The 21,651-nt window shown below is 45.4% G+C and overlaps 1 protein-coding gene across 7 annotated transcripts in view; it reads left to right on the top strand.

The window, feature by feature from the left end:
- elavl4 (ELAV like neuron-specific RNA binding protein 4) overlaps window positions 1–21,651 on the top strand; it is a 118,358-nt gene that overhangs the window by 11,887 nt on the left and 84,820 nt on the right. The window contains exon 1 of one of the 7 annotated variants that reach the window (XM_071202822.1): window positions 6,923–7,172. The exons of 5 other annotated variants lie outside the window; for them this stretch is intronic. In XM_071202822.1, the coding sequence (XP_071058923.1) occupies window positions 7,164–7,172 (9 nt within the window). In that variant the 5' untranslated portion in view covers window positions 6,923–7,163. Of the gene's footprint in view, window positions 1–6,922; window positions 7,173–8,531; window positions 8,610–21,651 lie in introns of those variants that run through there. One more of the 7 variants, XM_071202821.1, reaches the window with a different exon arrangement.

The raw sequence follows: 21,651 nt of genomic DNA, 5'->3' as shown, positions 1-21,651 counted from the left end.
GGCCCGTTCACAGACTTCTGGCGTCTTTTTTGTCAACAAGCCGAGGCACAGCGGCAGTTGCACTCCCACTTGCAGCCATACTTCTCGTTTTCTCACATGCTCTGGCAGCTAGCGCGTGGCCGCGTGCACGAGAGAGGGGAGGGACTTAGAGCGTGCTTGAGAGGAGCGGGACTGCAGGCACGGCTGCAGTGCAGGGAGTGGAAGCAGAGCGCTGAACACACACGGCTCTTATTAAAACGGCGCTTTTTCACGGGAGTACTCTTCCCCGTCATTCTTAAAGTACCGATACTAATGAAACGGAGGAATCGTACCGTTTTTAACGGCAGGGTATCGCGGTACCTTTCAAGTATCGGTACACCGTGCAACACTACTCCCATAGCTAAAACACTTAACCATTCCTCTTTGATGTATAAGACTATTGGGAACCAGTCCATAACAAAGAGTTTTAGCAGATATGATAATCTTACCAATGCCAAAGTGGACTTTCAAACCATGCTAAGATATCAGGGTGTCTTCATCCAATCATTTCTGTATTATTTTGAGGTGTGCAGCATACAAAGCCACTCTCACAATGTGCCTGTGTCTTATCCCTGGAAGAAACGATATGGATTTAGAGGTATATCCATCCCAAACAAGGCAAGGCAAGGCAAGTTTATTTATATAGCACTTTTCTGTACGCGACAATTCAAAGTGCTTTACAAAACAAATTAAAAGACTTTTTTGTACACATTATACAATTTTACAACAGCCATTACAAAGCAAAGATAATAAAATGATAAAAATAAACACCACAGGTATACAATACATTAAAAGGCATACTGTAGTTCGAATATGAGCATCTCAATTAAAAGCAGCGGCAAAGAGATGTGTTTTTAGTCTCGATTTAAAAATAGTACGCGTTTCTGCGGACGTGCACGAGTGTCGGGGCATAACAGCTAAACGCTGCCTCTCCATGTTTTGTTTTTACTCTCGGCACCGATAGCAGACCCGACCTGAGGCACCTTGATGGCTCGTAATTAAGCAGGAGTTCAACAATATACTTTGGTCCTAAACTAGTTCTTGATCTGGCGTCGAAATGCCCCCCCAAAAAGTTAAATGTTAAAGGTAAGACCACAAAACACGAGTGTACAGTATGTCCTGCAATTATTTGTAACATGTCCAGGATAATAAAGAGAATCATAATTTAATCCATGGATTAAATGCGGAAAAAGTATTTATTTGAGCATTATTGTGGATTATATCTACAAAAGGACAGACTTTACATAGCGATTGAACAAACGCTTACTCCATATTCCACACATAGAGACGGAAAGAATTCAGCTTTCAACCGGCACCCTGTCACATCTTTGCAGACTGCAAAGCTCCCGCAATACCAAACGGAAAGAAAGTGGCTGTGACAAATGCAGCACGGCCTTGTTCCGGGATCAGCATGGAGAAGACTTTCAACCAGGGAGAGTGGCACAGGCAGGGGTTAAGCTGACTGTGTATCATGCCCGGTGACACGGAGGGAAGAGGATGTAGGAGTAAAGCTTCAACTAGATTAGATACATTTTACCAACACATGTGTATTTGATATCATGTGCACTGCCTTCATGGATTTGCAAACACTCGCCGGGCCATTTTGGATTCGTTTTTAAAAAAGATTTTCTGGAGAAAAACATCAACCAATTATTGAAAGCACCAGGAACCCTGAATTCAAAGCATTCATCTCAACATGTTTCCCCGCCTTGAGTTAGTGTGTCAGCGGGATGTCTCGATAAGCTAATTATTAGATTTGAAGATTGTGGGCTTTAGATAATGTAACCATTACGATAAAAACATTGCTGATATTTTTGAACATATTTTCCGTCAGGATTTGTGGTTCAAATGTGAGAGACGATGTCTTTGTTTTTATAATCAAGTCGGATTCTATTATCATAGGCGACCTGGAAATGCCTTCGAGGGCTTTCTGTTGGCAAGTGTTCCCCTCGGTGAATTGGGATTTTCTTTCAGAGTCTTCTCATCTGCACCCATTTAGCATTTCGGCGACTGGCTGTGAACCTGACTGCCCTCCCAAGATAATTTAATGTAATGTGCTCTCTCTCCGTGGTTCGAATTAGGTAGCATTGTAGTGATTTTTCTCCTCCGGCTTAAAAAGACATCAGTTTCTTCCTTAGAGGATCTTTTGTGCGCCAGAAGTACTCCCAACTGCTTCCTTCTATTACTAAATTGTCAGAGCACCATGGCACCGAGCGCCCCGCTTTTGAAGAGGAAGAAAAGAGGTGATTTGATTGAACAGCGATGCAGGTGCACTGTGCGCCTCTGACCATGAAATTACCCAAAAATCAGTATCCGCACCGTGTGCTCCATTGATTCATGAAAACGAAGCCCTTGGTCTTAACACTGAAGGCAAACAGCAAAAGCAAACCGCCCGCTTTTGTCCGGATTAAGCCGCATCGTGTTAATAGCTGTCGAGTGTCGGTGATTCAGTTATGCGGAGTTTGTCGCTGGGCAGGGAGAAGTTGAAGGCTGCGATTCTCATTTGTTGATTGTTACCGGCAGAGGGTGGACACCTGCCAGGAGAGAGGCGATCATCAGTCTGAGTAGCACAGCAAGATGCTACTACTGCCAGAACTTCAATACAGCAACTCAATCCATCCTTCAAGGGCGAATCAAAAAGGGCCTAAGTAAGCCGCCGCATACTGAGGACTGTGTATTAAATGTATTAGTTGTTTTACTGCAGAGAAATCCATTGGCGCTTGATAAGCATTACATTTCTCTCCGTAGCTTTATTGAAATACTGTTTTCAATGTCAGTTGGTGTTGTTGCCGTACAGCGAAAAGGAAATGATTCAGTTTCACGTTTTCTGGCTGTTGTCATTAATTTCTTCTGATCCTGAGTTTCTCCGCCCGATTGCGAGGATCAGGCTTGCTGCAGAAACACAAGTTTTCCCTCTCTTGTTAATAATCAAGGTATTTTCTTTCAGCACTTTACGGTAACACCTCCTCTGACATCTCCACTTCTCCTCCTTTAAATAGAAGTCTTATTATGCAGAGCGAAGCACAAGACAGGTGTTGAAACACTACGTCTGACAGTTAACAAGACTCAAACTGAAAGCACCCACAATTATCACCGTCTGCACACTGCATATTCAAACCTGCTATACTGTGTGTTTCTTGCCTGCTCGTTCACACTTGTTAGCAGAGTACTATGTGCTGGAGAGCTTACTGTGTACAGAGTGTAATGCCGCCAGTATATTTCATCCTGGAAATTCAGCAACAACAGACGTTTTTCAGGGCGTGGCAAGGATACAGCTAGCCAGAGTGACTAAGGGAGAGTCGGAGGGACAGCGCCAGCCCGCATTAATCCATTAAGGTCTGCAACGAGGAGGGGTTTAGGGTGGAGAGGCAGGGCGGGAGGAGTTCATGGCAATTAGCCGGCTCTCTGCTTTCAGAATCAGCAGCAGAGACTGAAACACACTTGTGGGGTCCAGCCCTGGAAGCTCTGGTACCGCGGCAGACTGTGATGCACTACCAGAACCACAAAGTGTGTGTGTGTGTGTGTGTGTGTGTGTGTGTGTGTGTGTGTGTGTGTGTGTGTGTGTGTGGTGTGTGTGTGTGTGTGTGTGTGTGTGTGTGTGTGTGTGTGTGTGTGTGTGTTGGTGTGTGTGTGTGTGTGTGTGTGTGTGTGTGTGTGTGTGTGTGTGTGTGTGTGTGTGTGTGTGTGTGTGTGTGTGTGTGTGTGTGTGTGTGTGTGTGTGTGTGTGTGTGTGTGTGTGTGTGTGTGTGTGTGTGGAGGAGAGCCAGAGCCAATCATGGAGATGGGGTTTCTCATTGCTGGCAAACTGTGGCTGGCCCTCCTGGACGCTTTATAACTTTCAGAACTTTACAAGAGGAGAGGAAAATTATTTGCCTCCTCAAAAACTATTTAGCATCAGTCATCAAATTAAAACGCCAAATAATGCATCCAATCAAGGCTATGCGCTTTTTTTGGACGAGGTTATAAAGGAAGAGTATTTCTTTAGTCATTGCACTGAAGTTCTTTGGCATTTTCACAATTATTTAGTGCCGTATTGCATTTTATTCACAGGCCGATGTAACTGAGTAACTGTCAGTAGAGAAAGGCCGGATCCACATAGATAACAAGCGACACTGCAATATCTCAGACTGAAGCATCTCAGCATGGATGCCCTTGATAGACTATCTCAACCACTCCCTCCATCTGTCCGGACACACTATTATAATGCACAGTGTGTAGCCTACCTTTAACTAGGACATGGAAGCAACACGCTTCAATCTATCTCTACGAGTCTGTATCTACACACACACTGTACAACACTCCAGAGAGCAGATTGTGTGTATAGCTCGTGTACTGAGTAGGGGCAGTCTCTTTCATTGCACATGCACAAACTGTTCACCCCCCTCCCCTCTGGCAGGAGGCTGCGCTCCATCAGGACCAGAACCTCTCGCCACCTGAACAGTTTCTTCCCCTCCGCTACCGGCCTCTTAAACCAGGCCCGGCCCCCCCACTGACACTTTACGTCTGCCACATCGTAAACTATATGCATTACATTAATGCACACAATGTTCATACTGCTTTCCACACATATTCATATTTCAGTTTATATTCTAAAATGCATTTAATACAATTCTGTTTCCATGTAAAGTACTGCTTTATTTAATTTGTATTGCTATTTAACTGTATTCTATTACGGTGTGAAAGATTTTTAGTTTAGATTTCTTGTTTTTTATATGTTATGTATGTGCGAACCTACCTGGCAATAAACCTGTTTCTGATTCTGATTATAAAATCCTGCAGAGCAATTTAGTGAAGCGACAAGCTGAGCAAATCATCTGTGAGAGACTATTTTCACTTTCATATCAGACTCGCTTAAAGAAAAGGTTATTTGGATCATATTACAGAGGGAGAAAAACAACCTGAAAACACGGTCCTTCGTGAAATAAGGAAATAATCACCCTCCATTTTCTCCCCTCATTGTACTGCCTCTGAACATCAACAGTTAAAAGTTGACTGCACACAAAGACGGAGATGTGTTTGTGGCTCAGTCATGGATCTGAATTTCCATTCTCCACAATAGGGGATAAAAAAGACATGGTAGGGAGGAGAACATTAGAGGCAGTGAAGTGGAGCAAGCTTTTTTTATGGATCCAACCCAAAGCCTTTATTACATTCAAAAGGTCAGCGCAGGAGGACAAAAGACGGACAGGAAACTGTGTTGTGTTGCTCGTACTATTCAGCCGCTTCTTTCCGCTCTTTGGAGGAGTAGATACGGAGGCTCGTAACAAAGGGACATGGACAAAGATGCACTTCTTTTTTTGATCCATTTTCTTTGTGTTTCATTCTCCATTGCTCTTCCTCGGTTGTGTCATATACAGTGTGATCGGTACAAATCTCCAGACTGCGAGTGCCAGCATATTCTATTCTCTCTGAAACAATGGCGAGCTTGTGCAGCCTATCTTCCCCTGTATGTGTGTGTGTGTGTGTGTGTGTGTGTGTGTGTGTGTGTGTGTGTGTGTGTGTGTGTGTACACGTGTGTGTGTGTGTGTGTGTGTGTACCTCAGTACTGCTCGGGCTTAATTGAAGGCGTAGTGAGGATTCTCATTAGTATGTCAGGCGCATGGTTTTCTGCTAAGCTAGCTAGCGCTCTACACTAACCAGCCAGGTGGAGGGGTCAGGGGTGAAGTGCCAGAACTATCCTCATCACCCCTCTACCTTTCTGACATTATTATTTCAGTGTATCATTTGGGAGATAATTTGTGTAGCTGCCTGTGTGTGTGCTTTAAATTCACAATTCATACTTGCAATAACTGTAAGTGCAGATGTGGTGCGTGCTGTGCGGTATATCATGGTCCATTAACAATACGCTAAATCATGTGTTGGGAAATTGATGATGTGTTGATCTCCCGTCTGGCGTCTTACACCATGTGTCATGTCAGTTACATGAGGTTACATGTTTATTTACAGTATACGGTGCACGAATGTGTCACAGCAATTGAGTAGCAGTGTGTACATGCGTGTGTATCTTGTGTGTGCGTGCATATGCTAACGTGTGCGTATCTAGTATGGTGTGTGCCAACATGCGTTCCCGTTTGTGCCCGTGTGTGGGTAAATGTAACCTGCCTGCCATGACACTGTTTTAAAGGACGCTTGTCTGCCTGAGATAGGGGCCAGTGGGACAAAGAAACCTGTGGCAGTGTTTGCTGCTGGGCATTAAGAATTTTAAATGTGGTGAAGATTATATATTGTGTATTAGGAGTAATTCGATAGTAGCATGCGATTCAATTGTGTTTAATTACTCCTCGAAGCAATTGAGCTAACGTTTTTTCGCCCGGTATGTATTCCCCATGTAAACCAGTGTTTCTCATCTTAAGACAAATTATGCACTTGTTAAAATGGTGTGTCTTTTGGTAAGGGTACATACTGTATGCAAAGGCTCCTAGAGTTAGCACTTAGCATTTTGAGACTATGGCTTAAGGACCCTTGAAAAGCAGCGTTGGTGATTGTTGTTGAGGGGAATAAAAAGAGGACTGCATTAATTTGTCTAACGACAGGGAGTGAGCTACACACTTAAACAATGCGTATACACATGTTTAAAATACGAACTTATAACAAAAGAAGGGGCGTATATGAAGGCGTTCGAGCCTGCACGAGTTAACACGTAGACTGACTGTAAGCATAATTTGCATATTGATATTGTTATGGGGGATAATTATGAGCAGTCACGAACATAAAGTCACCTTAAGCATCTACCTCTCCGCGTGATGCTGAGGGGACCGCACGAGCCTGCCTCCTTCCCTCGCGAGCGCACCGCCCTGCAGCACCTCAGCCAATAGGAGCCTGCGCGCGAGGTGACTGGATATTCCATAAATGGCTTTTTTTGGGGGAAAGGTATAGGGGTGTTTCTCTGAATCTGTCTCTCGGAGTAGATGCTCGCCGTCTTGTGTTCTCTTAGTTTCTCACCGAGCGAGTGATATTTGTTTCGGTTACGGGACACGGCTGCATGTTTTCATCCACACTGTTGCGCTCTGTTTAGTTTTTGGCTCCGCTTCACTCATTCATCCTCTCCGGCACGCTGCTGCTGCTCCATCCCATTCTCCTCGCTGACTTCCCCGGCTCTCACAGTTTTCCCGCCGAGACTACCGATACCGTCAATAGCACCAAGAATGGTCATGGTGAGTAGATATCATAGCTCCATTCTGCGAGCAATATCCTTAACGCGTTCCGCAGCAGGCAGGCAGAAGCGCCTATGTGTTTCGCATAAGAGCATGCATTGTTTAAGGCGCTACAGATGCATACTATATATATATATAAACAGTGAACTGTATCGTATGTATAAGCTCAGCCTCCACCTGTATGGACAGGTGTCTGTTCAGGAGTTTGTACGCATGCACCCGTGCACAATCAAACCACAGAAAATAATCAGTTGAGATTTTTTTTTTGTCAAATTTGCTGTTTTTAATTTCTAACGATGTAGTATAGAGCACTAAATACGCTTTGGCTGTGTGGTAGGGTGGTTGGAAGGTCGCTGGTTCGATTCCCAGGCCCTGCAATCATGTCTTTGAGGGCTTGTGTCCTTGGGCAAGATACTTAACCCCTAAATCGCTCTCGATGGCAGTGTCTGAATGTGTGTGAAATGAATGTAAGAGCAGGTGGCACCTTGTATGGAAGCATATGCCTCTGGGTGAATGTGTTTGAAAGGGTGAATGCTGACTTGTATATGTAAAAGCACTATGATGGGTAGTAAGGACTGTACAAGAGCTATATAAATCAATTTTAGAGAGTTAAAGAAAAAAAACAGAAAGATAATTTCCAAGCTGTGTGTGTGTGTGTGTGTGTGTGTGTGTGTGTGTGTGTGTGTGTGTGTGTGTGTGTGTGTGTGTGTGTGTGTGTGTGTGTGTGTGTGTGTGTGTGTGTGTGTGTGTGTGTGTGTGTGTGTGTGTGTGTGTGTGTGTGTGTGTGTGTGTGTGTGTGAAGCAGTACAAGAGAATGTATACACAGTGATGTACATTTACAGGGGCTTTTAACAGGCACCCAGTAATAGCTAATTTATATACACAGTGCTGCGCAGGCATCCTATTAGACTACCACGCCGCCTGAGGCTGCAATCACTCTCCCAGAGCTCCCTCTGCCCGGCTCGCTCAGGCACACAGCTCAGCAGCGATTGATTGCTTTGCTGGGATTCAGAAAGCCTTTTCTCTGCCAAGCTTGGCTGAGGCTGGCGTGTGCCGACGAGGGCTGAGAGCCAGCCAGAGAGCGAAGGTGTTAACTCCGAGGGGGGGGGGGGGGCTGACGGGCAAGCTAAGAAGCCAATCACAGGCTGTGGAGGGGGGGGGGGCAGTGGGCGGGCTCTGACCTTCCAGCTGAGCAGGCGACAGGGCGGGCGGGTGGCTGAGGGAGGGAGGGAGGCTTGCTACATCCTCTCCTCCAGCCTCACCATTCTCCTCTCAGCATCTGTGGAGGAAGGGGACGCTCGCTCCTAGTGTGCTGCTCCCTGCTCGCTGCTGAGACTCAAAGAATAAGGTGTGAGCGAGAGAGAGCGAGAGAGTAGGAGAGAAAGACGTGAGACAACAGCCGGCGTCTCCCAAATGGAGTGGAATGGGTTTAAGATGGTAAGGAATAATGCTACCGGCAGCCTGCCACTCTAATCCACCTCGCATTGTTTACCATCGTTTCATGTTGGGCGGTTAGACCAGGTGTTCGATATACTATTACCCACTTTCAGCACAGCTTATGCAGTGATACTATTACACTAGTTGTTGTGCAGAATGTAAGTTCCTTTTATACAGCATGGGGTTTGTGGGTGAGAGACGGAGGCAGACAGATAGAGGGACGGAGCCAGATGTGATGCTAATAGGAGAGGTGTGGAGGAGGCAGGAGGAGAGGAAGGAGGTGGAGGGAGGGAGGGGTTACATCGGGGGAACAGCACCCATGCTATGACGAAGACAGGGCTGTAGGTGTCCCCCCTTTCCCTGCCTTTGCACCACTCTGGAATACGTACCTGCAGCACAGACGGAATGCACATTGTTGATGTACCGTAGGGAAACTGGACTTGTGTGGGATTCTGTATTCATGTATGCAAAGTAGTACTTGTTAATGTATGTGCAGTCATGTTATCCGTCATGCCGCTTGGTGCGAGTTTGTGTCTTCCAGAAGTTGTTGCCAGAGCTGGAGAAAGACGGAGTAGGTGTGTTGGAGTTACACGCATGCCTGGATTACAGTGCTCTCAGTTTTTAACCCATGCTTGTACGAGTGTGTGTGAATATTCTCAATGATGTGAGTGGGTGTCGCCAATAAACAATATTACCTCCAAGTAATCTGCTTTGCTCAGTTTCCTCAGACTATTTAACTTGGCATCCATTCATCCGTCACATGCTGGAGACAGAGTAAGAGGTTACCTACACAACAGCGGCCATATTTCTCACTCTTATATATTATAATAATAATAAAAAATGCAAGGAATTATTACTCTTGTTGTTCTCACCTGTCATATGAGATACGTTTTATTTAATTGGCGATACTGCGCCACCACAACAGAGTCAATACTATTTTGCATTCTCTGTCTGTTTTCTAAACCTCACCGTACATAAAGTGGACACGTTCCTATTTACACGGAGAGCAGTGGACATTATTCACTTGTTCGCAAGTAGATGTTTGCATGCTGGATGCAATCAAAATGCTAATTGAAACGAAGGCGACTCCCTTGTTTAGTGATGGGCTCGTCTCCCTGGACACTCACTGTTAGCAGAGTGTGTGTGTGCATAGATGCAGAGACATGACTGACAATGGGAGAAAATGGGTGTGAACGCAGAGAAATTGCGTATATAGTTTACACCATATATACACAATGTGGGTTAGCGTTATGAGCAGAGGGTGGAAGAAACGGACGTGAAGTGAAAGCTATGGAGGGAGTGAAGGGAACGGTCGAGTGTTAATAAGAATCGAAGACATTAGATATGAGATTGCACCATAAAGCCTACTGATGGGAACCAGTGGGGGACCTGGGCTGGAGACAGGCCATCGAAACACACACACACACACACACACACACACACACACACACACACACACACACACACACACACACACACACACACACACACACACACACACACACACACCACACACACACACACACACACACACACACACACACACACACACACACACACACACACACACACACACACACACACACAGTGGCTCTTGTACCCTCAGGCAGAACACCATGAGCTCCAAGGTTACACATCAATGCTAATAGGGAGGGGTGTGTGAGGAATGTATTAGCTCCAGTGCACTGGCCGAGTGTGTGTGAAGGGATTTCAATGCAACAGAGTGCCATCAAATAAAGATATGTAATTGGATACGTGGGTGATTATAGAAGCAAGGATAAAATAATAAAAAGACGGGGTAGCGATAAATAAATATGACTTCTATTTGATTTATAGCTTGTGAGGTGTTGCATGTCTGTGTTATCGCTCGTGTGTGTGTGTGTGTGTGTGTGTGTGTGTGTGTGTGTGTGTGTGTGTGTGTGTGTGAGAGAGAGTGCGTGAGAGGGAGGACTGACGTGTGTCCAGATGCCGAGTGACACGGTTAACTCGAGTCTGATTAAACACCGAGCAAATGGATAGAGGGAGATGGAGAAAGTGGTTTGGACACACGGACAATCGTCTCGTAATCTTATGTCCCGTGTGCCTCTGCTCCAGCGGGACTCGCTGCCAGTGGGCGTGTCATCCTGCATGTAGATAAACAGACTGTTGACGGTTGTCATGGTGCTTAATATACATTTGAAGTATAAGCATGACAGAGGGGTTTAAGATGAATCTGGCAATAAGATGTTTGTTGTTGATGGAATTGTCGCTATTTTTTCTTCTTTCGAAGTTTCTATTCTATAAAAGCTCAACCATTCCTCGACCGTTTTCTACCTCTCATGACAGCTTACAATCTAGCATCTTATCACAGGGGAACTAAAGCATCCTGTTGTCACTTCCTTCAAGCTTATCTTGTGCTTATTTGCCTTTTTCAGAAGAGTTTTCAAAATGCTGCAATTTGATCATTTCTGAGGTGTGCTTTTCTGAGCTGAAGAAAAACAACATCCATTTTGTGTCAGATGAACAATGCACGTCGTGGGTTTCGCTTGCTGTTTGTGGAGCATGGTTTCCTGTCGTGTTGTGTGAGGTGAACATTAGCTAAGTGAAGAGTCGTTAGCAGTGTTATGCTCTGGGTTGCATGTGTAGAGTCATAGCTTAAGGTTAAAGGTTATTACATCCACAGCCCTTTACTACAGAATAGTGCCACATGGACACACTGTGCGTTTGTACTATAGTACATGTATGTACCGTACTTTTCGGAATATAGAGCGCAGCTAAACTGTCCGTCTGTCTTGCTCTCGTTCTGTCTCTCGGTTCCACTTTTACTTTGGCGCGCTACCTGTCTCACTCTTTTCCAGCCTCCAGCTTTTCCTGCTGGAGCCCGCCGCTTAAAGGTGGCGGGCGCGGACCGGTCCTAGAGCCCATAGTGTTAAGGTGGTTAATTTTACCTGTAAAATCCATAGATTTAGGAGGTTCCCTAGTGGCCGTTAGCTGTACAAACAAAATGGGGAAAAAAGTCGCGGCTTATAGTCCGAAAAGTACGGTAGGTATTAGTTAACATGTTTGTAGGTAAACATACAGTAGATGTTTAGTGTCTTATGTCCAGCCCCAGTCAGGTGCGTCCAAAATAAATGGTCCCTGCATTAACTTTGACCCCTTTGGATAGTTTAGGCAAGGCAAGTTTATTTATATAGCACCTTTCAACACAAGGCAATTCAAAGTACTTTACAAAAAACGAAAGACATTAAGAAAATGGCATTTAAAATCAGTCATTAAAAAGAAAAGATAATAAAATAAACATTAAAAAAAAAAATACATGGATAAAAGTTACAGTGCAGTTTAAGATGTGAAAAGTTCAATTAAAAGTCGCGGCTTATAGTCCGAAAAGTACGGTAGTCAGAGTTGCAGCGGACCTGCAGGTTTCTGGGAGTTTGTTCCAGATACTTGGAGCATAATAACTAGTAATTATCGGTCAGATATTAGGAATTATGACGTCATCCCGATAAACCCGATGAAAGTATTAATAGCCCCGCTAATATACAATATCTTTTTTGAGGGGCGCTTGTTTTTCACTCGGCTCCTCCCGTTTTGCCAGTACTGTGGTGTTAGTGGATTGGGATGAGGGGCACTTGTTTTTCACTCGGCTCCTCCCGTTTTGCCAGGACTGTGGTATTAGTGGATTGGGATGAGGGGCGCTTGTTTTTCACTCGGCTCCTCCCGTTTTGCCAGTACTGTGGTATTAGTGGATTGGGATGAGGGGAGTTTTTCACAAATCCAGCGCTCCCTAACTCGTGCCTGGCTGTGACGTAAATGGTGAGCGGCCGTGAAGCCAGGACAGTAAACAAACATGTCGTCGGTAGTATGGGACTATTTCAAAGTTTCAGAGTTAGATAGTTCGCTTGCTATTTGTATTAAAAAATGCAGAAGTTCCACGAGGAGGGAAGAAGGCAACGAGCTATAATACTTCCAACCTGATGAGTCACCTGAAACATCGCCATGGCTACGATGGTGTGTTAAAAGCGTACGAAGACGCCTGCGCTGCTAAACTAGCGGCGAATCCAAAGCCAGCTGCAAAGGCACCGGGGCTTTGACCTATCGACGAGGCTTTTGAAAAAGGCAAGAACTTTGCCAGAGACGACCCCAGGGCTAAAACGATCCCTAACTTAATTTTGCTCAGTCTTTTTTTACCACCAGGTGTGCAAAAACTACAGGTACATTTAATATATATATATTATATTATTATCGGGTATTGGTCTTGAGAAGCAGGAAGTTATCGGTATCGGTTTCAAAAAACCAATATCGTGCATCCCTCATAATAACTGAACATCTCCATGTTTAGTTCTGACTCTGGAAGCTGACCCGTCCCTGAAGACCTGAGAGATCTGGACGGTTCATCACTTAGAGCAGGAGGTCAGACATGTATGTTGGGCCTAAAGCATTGTGTAGAGTATTACAGTGAGATCAACTGTAAATGGAAGATATTTAGTTGGATTTAATTAGTATTTTATGATCTCTCCAGGCAAACTGGGGAACTTCTGCAAAGCGGTACAGCACTCCTTATTGTGTGTTGGGCTGCACCGTTCATCAAACAGCAGGAAGCACATTAGATCTTAAGAGGCTAAAGTAGTGTGGAGCTGCAGAGATATCTCGGCCCACAAATCGTATTCTACAGACGTAACAAATCACGTTTGATTGGTATTGATATTGTTTAAGAAATCAAACCTCATTCCATATCTTTTTTTATGATAATGAGAATGATGTGAACATTAATCAACCCCCGCGGTCGTGTGAGAAGCATAATGTTGCAATTGTAAAGTCAGTCAGATTAATCGCTATTAGTTTTTCAGATCCTGTGGGCCGAGTAGAAACAGGATGATATTTAACTTGTTTAGTAAACCCACACATTGAATAAAAGTCCCTTAAGGGCATCAGGTCCTTCTTTTAAAAAAGTACACAGTGTTTAAAGCTATTGTATAACGCCATGTTAAACCCTAACACCTGCAAAAGAACAGTAATACTCAATTTGAAGAACAAATATTGAATAATTGTCATGCAAAATAGGTTATTGCTGCATATGATAAACTCTATTGATAATAATTAGGGCCGGGACTTTAACGCGTTAATTAAGATTAATTAATTACACAAAAATTAACGCGTTAAAAAAATTAACGCATTTTAATCGCACTTATTTTTGCACAGCGGAACGTTTCTCACTGGATGAGTTTCAGGCGTACCGATTATACTGGAGCACCAACTAACGTTCATGACTTCAGCATGGGACTTCAAACAACAACAAACCACGGTGATCAATAGTCAAACATGAACGAACAAGCTGATGAGACCGCTTCGGTCGGCCCCGTGGATGGGACATTTTGTTTTAAAAAACGGTCGGGTGGAAGCGTCGACAAGAGCACGGTTGTGTGCAAATTATGCAACAAAGAATGTGCATATCACCGCAGCACATCAAGCCTGAAGTATCACCTAAATGCAAAGCATGTAGCAGCTAGCATGTAGCAGCTAGCATGTAGCAGCTAGCATGTAGCAGCTAGCGTGGACGTTAGCCCGACTCCGAGTGCAAGGAACCACACCCTGACCCAACCCACACTCAACCAGACGACTGGTTTCAGGGCCAGGATAAGGAAGTCCACGTCTGAGAGGATAACCAGCTCGCTGGCTCACTGGATTGCACTCGACTGTCGACCACCTGGAGTCAAGTCCATGTGGAAACTGCTTCTCACTGTTCTCAGGTCAAATATGTATATTTGATTAAAAATGCGATTAATTTCGATTAATTAATTACAAAGCCTCTAATTAATTAGATTCATTTTTTTAATCGAGTCCCGGCTCAAATAATAATAAGATACATGTACCGTACTCTTCGGACTATAAGCCGCGACTTTTCCCCCCATTTTCTTTGTACAGCTAACGGCCACTAGGGAACCTCCTAAATCTATGGATTTTACAGGTAAAATTAACCACCTTTAACCCTATGGGCTCTAGGACCGGTCCGCGCCCGCCACCTTTAAGCGGCGGGCTCCAGCAGGAAAAGCTGGAGGCCGGAAAAGAGTGAGACAGGTAGCGCGCCAAAGTAAAAGTGGAACCGAGAGACAGAACGAGAGCAAGACAGACGGACAGTTTAGCTGCGGCGGCTTATATGCAGGTGCGCTTTATAGTCCGAAAAGTACGGTAATCGACTGATGGTGATAAATATAGCTGCTATCACAAAGGAAAGATTTGATTTTATGTAGAAGACATTATTAAGACAATAGTGTGTGTGTACTGTACATCATGCTGTCAATCAGCCGTGTTGCATGCATACATACATTGTCTGTAAATGTCTTTTCCACTTTGCTTCACACAAAAGCCGGATGGAAGCAGTTAATGAGCAGAAAGCCTGTTTGAATAAGACGCCGCTGTAACAATCTCTGTCCCAATTAGCACGCTTCGGTTTTTAAATATTCCTTTTGTGCGGAGCCTAAACACACATGAAGACGCACAAAACGGTCACGTTGGAAATGTAATAGGCTTCCACAGCGATTTCCTTCATTTATTTAAAATGTGTGGTTTCTCTTCTTCCCTCTCTTTCAAATGGAAACATGTGAGCGGCGTGGCGAGGCGTTCTGCTGTGAGGGGAGCAGCATTCACAAATACGAGACCTAATTCCTTTGGCAGCGGCTCAAACTGCTACAGACAGGCACATAATCAGCTGGGGAGTTAGCGCCTCAGCCCACGAGCAAACAGGACCGAGCCCTTGTTGTGCATCAACGCTTTTCAGAATAAATATCCCGATGGAGAACACAGTGGGAGGAAGGAGCCCTTTGTTCACTCACAGATACAGAAGCAACGAGGAACACTGGCTTTCTTTAGCTACTTTGTGCTCGTTCCCTTCCTCCCTCCCTCTCCCCTTCACCGTGTGTGTTTTGGTATTCAGACAGATGTTCGGATTGGAGTGGCAGCTTCTCCTGAGACGGTGCGCAAGCGGCCGACTCGTCTCATGTGCATTTTGCATCCCAGGAAAAGAAAAAGAAAGGAGAACAGAAAGCATCAGCAGACAGACGTGTGTGTGTGTGTGTGTGTGTGTGTGTGTGTGTGTGTGTGTGTGTGTGTGTGTGTGTGTGTGTGTGTGTGTGTGTGTGTGTGTGTGTGTGTGTGTGTGTGTGTGTGTGTGTGTGTGTGTGTGTGTGTGTGCTTTGGCAGCTTAACTGTCCCCAGCGCTGTTGCCGTGTGATGTTTAAAGGACGTTTCAAGGTCACGCGTTCGACAGTCCTCCCCGCCTCTGACATATCAAACATTTATACATTTCTGTAGCCGGATGAATTATAGATTAAACACGCAACCGAACATGCTACAAAATGGCACCATTGTGGTTGGTAATAGACACATTAGGGCCTACAAACGGCATCCCACACGACAGCCACGCCAACACGAGGACAGACACGCCTGATCTTTCCGTTACGCGGTAGCACAAGACGCCGGAAGGTCCCACGGCGGGAGGAGAGGGGATGTCGAAGCTCCACCTGCGAGTCAGCTGTGGCCGATGACTCACACAGATCACGCTACACACAGATCATAATAGAGAAGTGAGCCTTCATCTAAAAGGAGAAGCGATCTCCTCGTGAATTATTGAGAGAGAAAAGGCAGGCGAGGAGGTAGATCAAACCATGTTCTCTCCGTCATGACGCCAAGACCAAAGATAGCCAATCCTCTGGCACTTATCAGTCCACAGTTTGAGACGCTGATAGTCAATGCGTCCCACACAGGATCATTAGAGGGGATGCTTATCAATAACGATGGCGCCAGCATCACCTGTCGAGATGATATTGGGCGCAGGTCGATAGTCTGAAAAGAGAAAGGGTGTGCTATCCGGAGGCTGCTCGGCTCCCGCTGTCGCACTAAAACGCGGTTGCTGATTTTTTTCCGATGGCAATCAGAAAGCGCTTTCTATACGTTGCCTCCCCGGCAGGCTGCAGCGCATGTGGAAAGATAGTCTCCTGTGGGCATTTTCAATTACTCCGCACTGTACAGCAGTAGGGGGATTCGTCTGCTCGTCTGAATACGCCACACTTAATGGTGTGCCCGTATACATTCAGGCTTCTGTCGCTCTGCTCCCCTTCCTGCTGCGGGAGAATCTCTAAATTGCACCAATGTCACGTCAAGTTGCACCGAGATTAGATTTCCCCCAGAAGGCGGTCTGTAAAATCTCAAGACGAATTTAAAACTGATTGTGTAATAGTAGGACAAAGGAAAATATATGATGCAGTGGAAAGAACACAAAGAAATATGTTCATTAATGAAGCTGAATATTCAAATTGGAGGTTGACGTTAACCGTGAATAATTAATTAATGTAAATAAAACGCATAACCAAAAGTACAGCTCTAATGACGACATAATTGATGTTTCATTACCTCCATCAGTATTAGATAACGGTTGCAGAGGGATTTGCCGGCAGCTACAGTGCAAACATTTCATCTTATCTTTCCGTCAGCGACGCGGTAACCTGCTCTACTTCCCCGCGTAGTTCCCACTTACTCATTGCCTCCATCACACACTCTACTCATTAAGACGGATGATGGACAGCTGTCTTCCTCCCTCGCAGCTATCTGATTATATGAGCTCCGGGTTAGAGCTGAATCAATAACCAGATTAGCAAGGCACGCACCCACACACACACACACACACTCAACCACACCCTCCTACAGCACTGGAGGCTGTGGAATGAATTCTCCAGTACAGCGGTCGGTTTGTGTCTATGTGATTTAGCTCTACGCTTTTGCTGCAAGGCAGACGCACATGAATACACACACACACGCGCGCGCAGGCGGCTGTGTGTGAGATGCAGCTGATGGGGAAACAGAGATTAGATTAGGACGAGCTCTGCCTCTTCTTCTTCTCTCATCCCTGTGTTGGTGGAGGGTTGGTTCTCCTGGCAGACCTGCAGGCTGCGTATAGCTTTCTAAATACCTGTTGAACAAAGCCGATGTTACGCCTTCCAGCCAGGGCTCTCGACTAACTTTTTTCCCCATCCTCCCGGAACCGTCCCGAAATACAATCCAAGCCGTCCCGAAATTAATGTGGACCGTCCCGAATTTTTTTTTTCTTTTTTTTTTCTACATTATCATTAGTTAAAATCATTCAAAGTGACCTTTAACATAAATAAAACATCATACAAATCATTAGATGATAATTCATCAACCTTTTTATTTGAGTAAATCATTCAATCACAGAAACAAAGGCCAAATATATTTAAACAAACACACAAACGAGAAAATTACTCTAATATTGAATCCAATCAAGTCCCATCCAATTATCAAAAAAAAATCCAACACTGTCCTGAAGACAGAACCCAGAGTAACCACTAACAGGAAGACAGCCTGTCAGTCAGGAGACCTTTCCAAACGGCCCCCTCGCACACAGACGGGACAGAGAGATCTCATCTGGATTGGAAAGCTCGAAAATACATCATAGACGCATGTTTTAGTCTTATTGCATATTAGAATCGGAGTTGGTGAAACTAAAACTGCGATATAATGTGTGTGTAGCAATAATACATATGACATATATATTTTTAAATGTCTCCTGTACCGATAAAAAGTCTGATAACGTCGGAGCTTAACGTTACCACTGTCTTTAATAATTCCTGCCCGGGGCCCGTTTAATACCGGGGCTCGGTACCCATCCCTACCTGGGGAGAGGCAGCATATTGCTAAGGACTAAATACGATGGAGGGTTCTCATCTCAGCCTTATTACTAGAAGAGGAGTAAGTAAATAAAGAGGCCGGCGCTCCAGGGTCTGGTTCTGCTGTGCGTTTTTGTGATGTAACGGTAAAACATTTCAGAATTCCTCCACGGGATGCCATTGGACATCACTCAACCCGCGAAACACACACACTCAGTACATAGCTAGACCCAGAGCCATATTATATTAATCTGGCTAGACCATAGAGAGCGCGAATTTGAGGACCAGGAATTCGCGGGCACAGCCTGCTGGGCGGCTGGCTGACAGCCAGGAGAGGTTACTAGTTTCTTATTCAGGTGAATATCCTTGGAGGAAGTCGCTTTGGCTACAAAGATAAAATATTAGCTTTTGGAAAGTTACAGATATTGTTTAACTATTGAAATGCAGCATAATGATAGACCACGTGTTTGACTAATGAAGCTACATTGTCGTAATACACAGGTGTTCGGTATTCTTAGAGCAAGTTGCTTGAGCCACTTATCTCAAGGCCTTTCTTCCTACATACTAGCTTGACTGTAGGCCTTTGTGTACATGCTTGCAGTATCATCAGTGTGCCGAGTTGCTCATCTCTGACCTGATGCATGCAGCTGGCGCCCGGTGGAGGTGTGTCTGAAAGCCTTTCTGCATGTTTGCACATGTTTGTTTTACCCACGAGTCAGTGTATCTTTACTGTACTCGCTAAATATAGGTGACAGCTTCCCTGAAGTGGCTGGTTGCCTGCGCAGGTGCACGGCCACGCTCGCCTGCCGGCTACTTGTGGAGGTGGTGTCCTCGCTCTGACACTTGGTGCTGACTCAGAGGATCAGCCTGCCTCGCTGTCTGTTTCTGCATCCTCTGTCCCAGCACGGTAAAAAGCAGATTCAGCTCAACGCGGGAAACGAGCGCTGCGCGGGAAACACAAGCTGTTGCCTGAAATGCGAGCCGGAGTATTGCTGGCGTCTGTTATCGCGGCGCTGTAGCCCTCGTTGCAGTGTCACTTCCAGTTATTCAGAAAGCAGTCACAGCCGGTTAAAGTAACCAGGTTAGATCTAAATATCGTCATGGCAAACGTGATTTTTGTGTCATGAGAAAGGGAGACGGAGAGAGAAAAGCCGCCTCGTTTGGAAGCATTGCCTTTCATATCATGTTAAATGTCAGGCGTGATGCAGACCGACTGAAGGCTGGCAGCTTTCTTCCCGCTTCATTTCCAATCCTTATTCAAGATATGCTTTTGTGCGCACTCCACAGAAACAAGGTTAATACTTGAGTAAGCCTGACGCGTTACAAAGATATCATCTCCACTGGAAGCTTTAACCACATTAATGACATTTAATTAAGGATGGAATCCCACGTCGGGGATGAGACGACGATTCAGCCTCTTTAATCCAGCAAAGTGTCCTATCTGAGGGCTCGACAGCGATCGCTCCCATCCGTCACGCCCGGGGATTACAGCAGGACGGACAGACGTCTTGTGCCGAGACGCCGCTCCAACTGGAACAAAGGCTGGCGAGCGGCTGATGGGGATTTGATGGTGTTCGAGGGAAGCTCGCTGCTGGAATGACGGCGCTGCGTGGCTTGAAGCTGAGGATTGGATAGAGGGGGTCGGGGGCAGGAGGCGAACCAGGGGACGGGGACTTGAGCTGAGATTGTCCCAAGATTCAAGGCTTTTATTAGTCACGTGTGCATAGCTGCAGTCACAGGCTCCTCCAGCAGTGCAACACAATAAAACTGATAAAATAGTGCAAGTAAATACAAATATACAAGATATGCTCAATATAAATCCTCAATCTCAAACTGTAATGACTAGTACAAGGCAAAATGTGACATGTCGATATCGCTTAGCTTTTGCAGTAGCAGCATAATCAGCTGAATATTCAAACTGGAAGTGTCGCATTATAACGGTATTCACGTCTTCCGTGAGATACGTCAAAATTAGATGTTGATATTATTCGAATAATACACGTTTGAATGCCTATTAATTAAACATAAAAAGAGAGAAACAGCCCATAAACCGTATTTAATTTAGTCTTAATGTACATTATTTAATTTCATATTCTATTCTTGTACACATCATATTCTATTTACATGTATTTAGACTATTTTTTTGTATTCTATTATACACGTTGCATTGCTCAGGTCAGAAGAATGGCATTGCTGTGCACATGACAATAACACCGTTGAATGTGAAAGATGAATCAAACGGAGTGTCCGAGGGTAGATGACTTGGAGCTGAGGATTGGATAGAGGAAACAGGGGTTAGGGGGCAGGAGGCGAGGGACAGTTCCTGGCAGGAGGGGAACCAGGGGCACGGTGATGAGGACCAGAGAGGCAGAGGACAGGGACTCTTGCTTCAATTCCAATACCCCCCCCCCCCCCTTTGCTCCAGGCCTCAGCCAAGCAGCTAGGCCGGGGTCCAGCTGATCTCACCCCCCACAGGGGAGGAGCCGCAGAGCCCCACCAGTCAGTGGAGCCGCACAAATTGAAGTGTCCTCTCCAGAGTCAAGATGCTCACCAATTTTCTGCATGTGTTGGTGCAGAGCTGGGAGTCAGCCAGTGGACACATGGCTTCAGTTCCGCCTACAGTGTGTGTGTGTGTGTGTGTGTGTGTGTGTGTGTGTGTGTGTGTGTGTGTGTGTGTGTGTGTGTGTGTGTGTGTGTGTGTGTGTGTGTGTGTGTGTGTGTGTGTGTGTGTGTGTGTGTGTGTGTGTGTGTGTGTGTGTGTGTGTGTGTGTGTGTGTGTGTGTGTGTGTGTGTGTGTGTGTGTGTGTGTGTGTGTGTGTGTGTGTGTGTGTGTGTGTGTGTGTGTGTGTGTGTGTGTGTGTGTGTGTGTGTGTGTGTGTGTGTGTGTGTGTGTGTGTGTGTGTGTGTGTGCGAGAGAGAATGTGTGTTTATGGAGCACTTGAGGTCCTCGGTCACGTCGGTCTTTCGACGGACCACACTGCAGTAGGAAATAGTTTTTGAGAAGGTTCCTCGATAAGTCAAGTGGATGTGATTAGAGTAGGACAAGTCACATCACATTTAAATACAACATGTGCCATAACCTAGTGTGCCGCACTCTTTAGCCTACTAGTTAAACTAAGCACGACGAGAGATACTTTTCTTACATTTCAAAATAAGAGTCGTTGCCAACGGAGACCACTTATAATCCGTGAGACACAAAATCTGGAGGTTATTATATTTTGATCCCGTCTGATATGCCCCTGGGCAATTGTCTGTATCCTGTCGTCTCCTGACCTCTGACCTTAGTGTGTGCCGATTCCCCGCGGGCCTCGAGGAAGTGTGTGTGGGAAAGCTGCATCGATCTCCCCGGAAGGCTGAAACATCACAAAAGAGAAAGAAGGGGGCGG

The sequence above is a fragment of the Pseudochaenichthys georgianus genome, chromosome 4 (assembly GCF_902827115.2).
Source record: "Pseudochaenichthys georgianus chromosome 4, fPseGeo1.2, whole genome shotgun sequence".
In the NCBI taxonomy this organism is placed as follows: Eukaryota; Metazoa; Chordata; class Actinopteri; order Perciformes; family Channichthyidae; genus Pseudochaenichthys; species Pseudochaenichthys georgianus.
The sequence above is the reverse complement of the archived record's forward strand: the minus strand, read 5'-3'. Positions and strand labels throughout refer to the sequence as shown.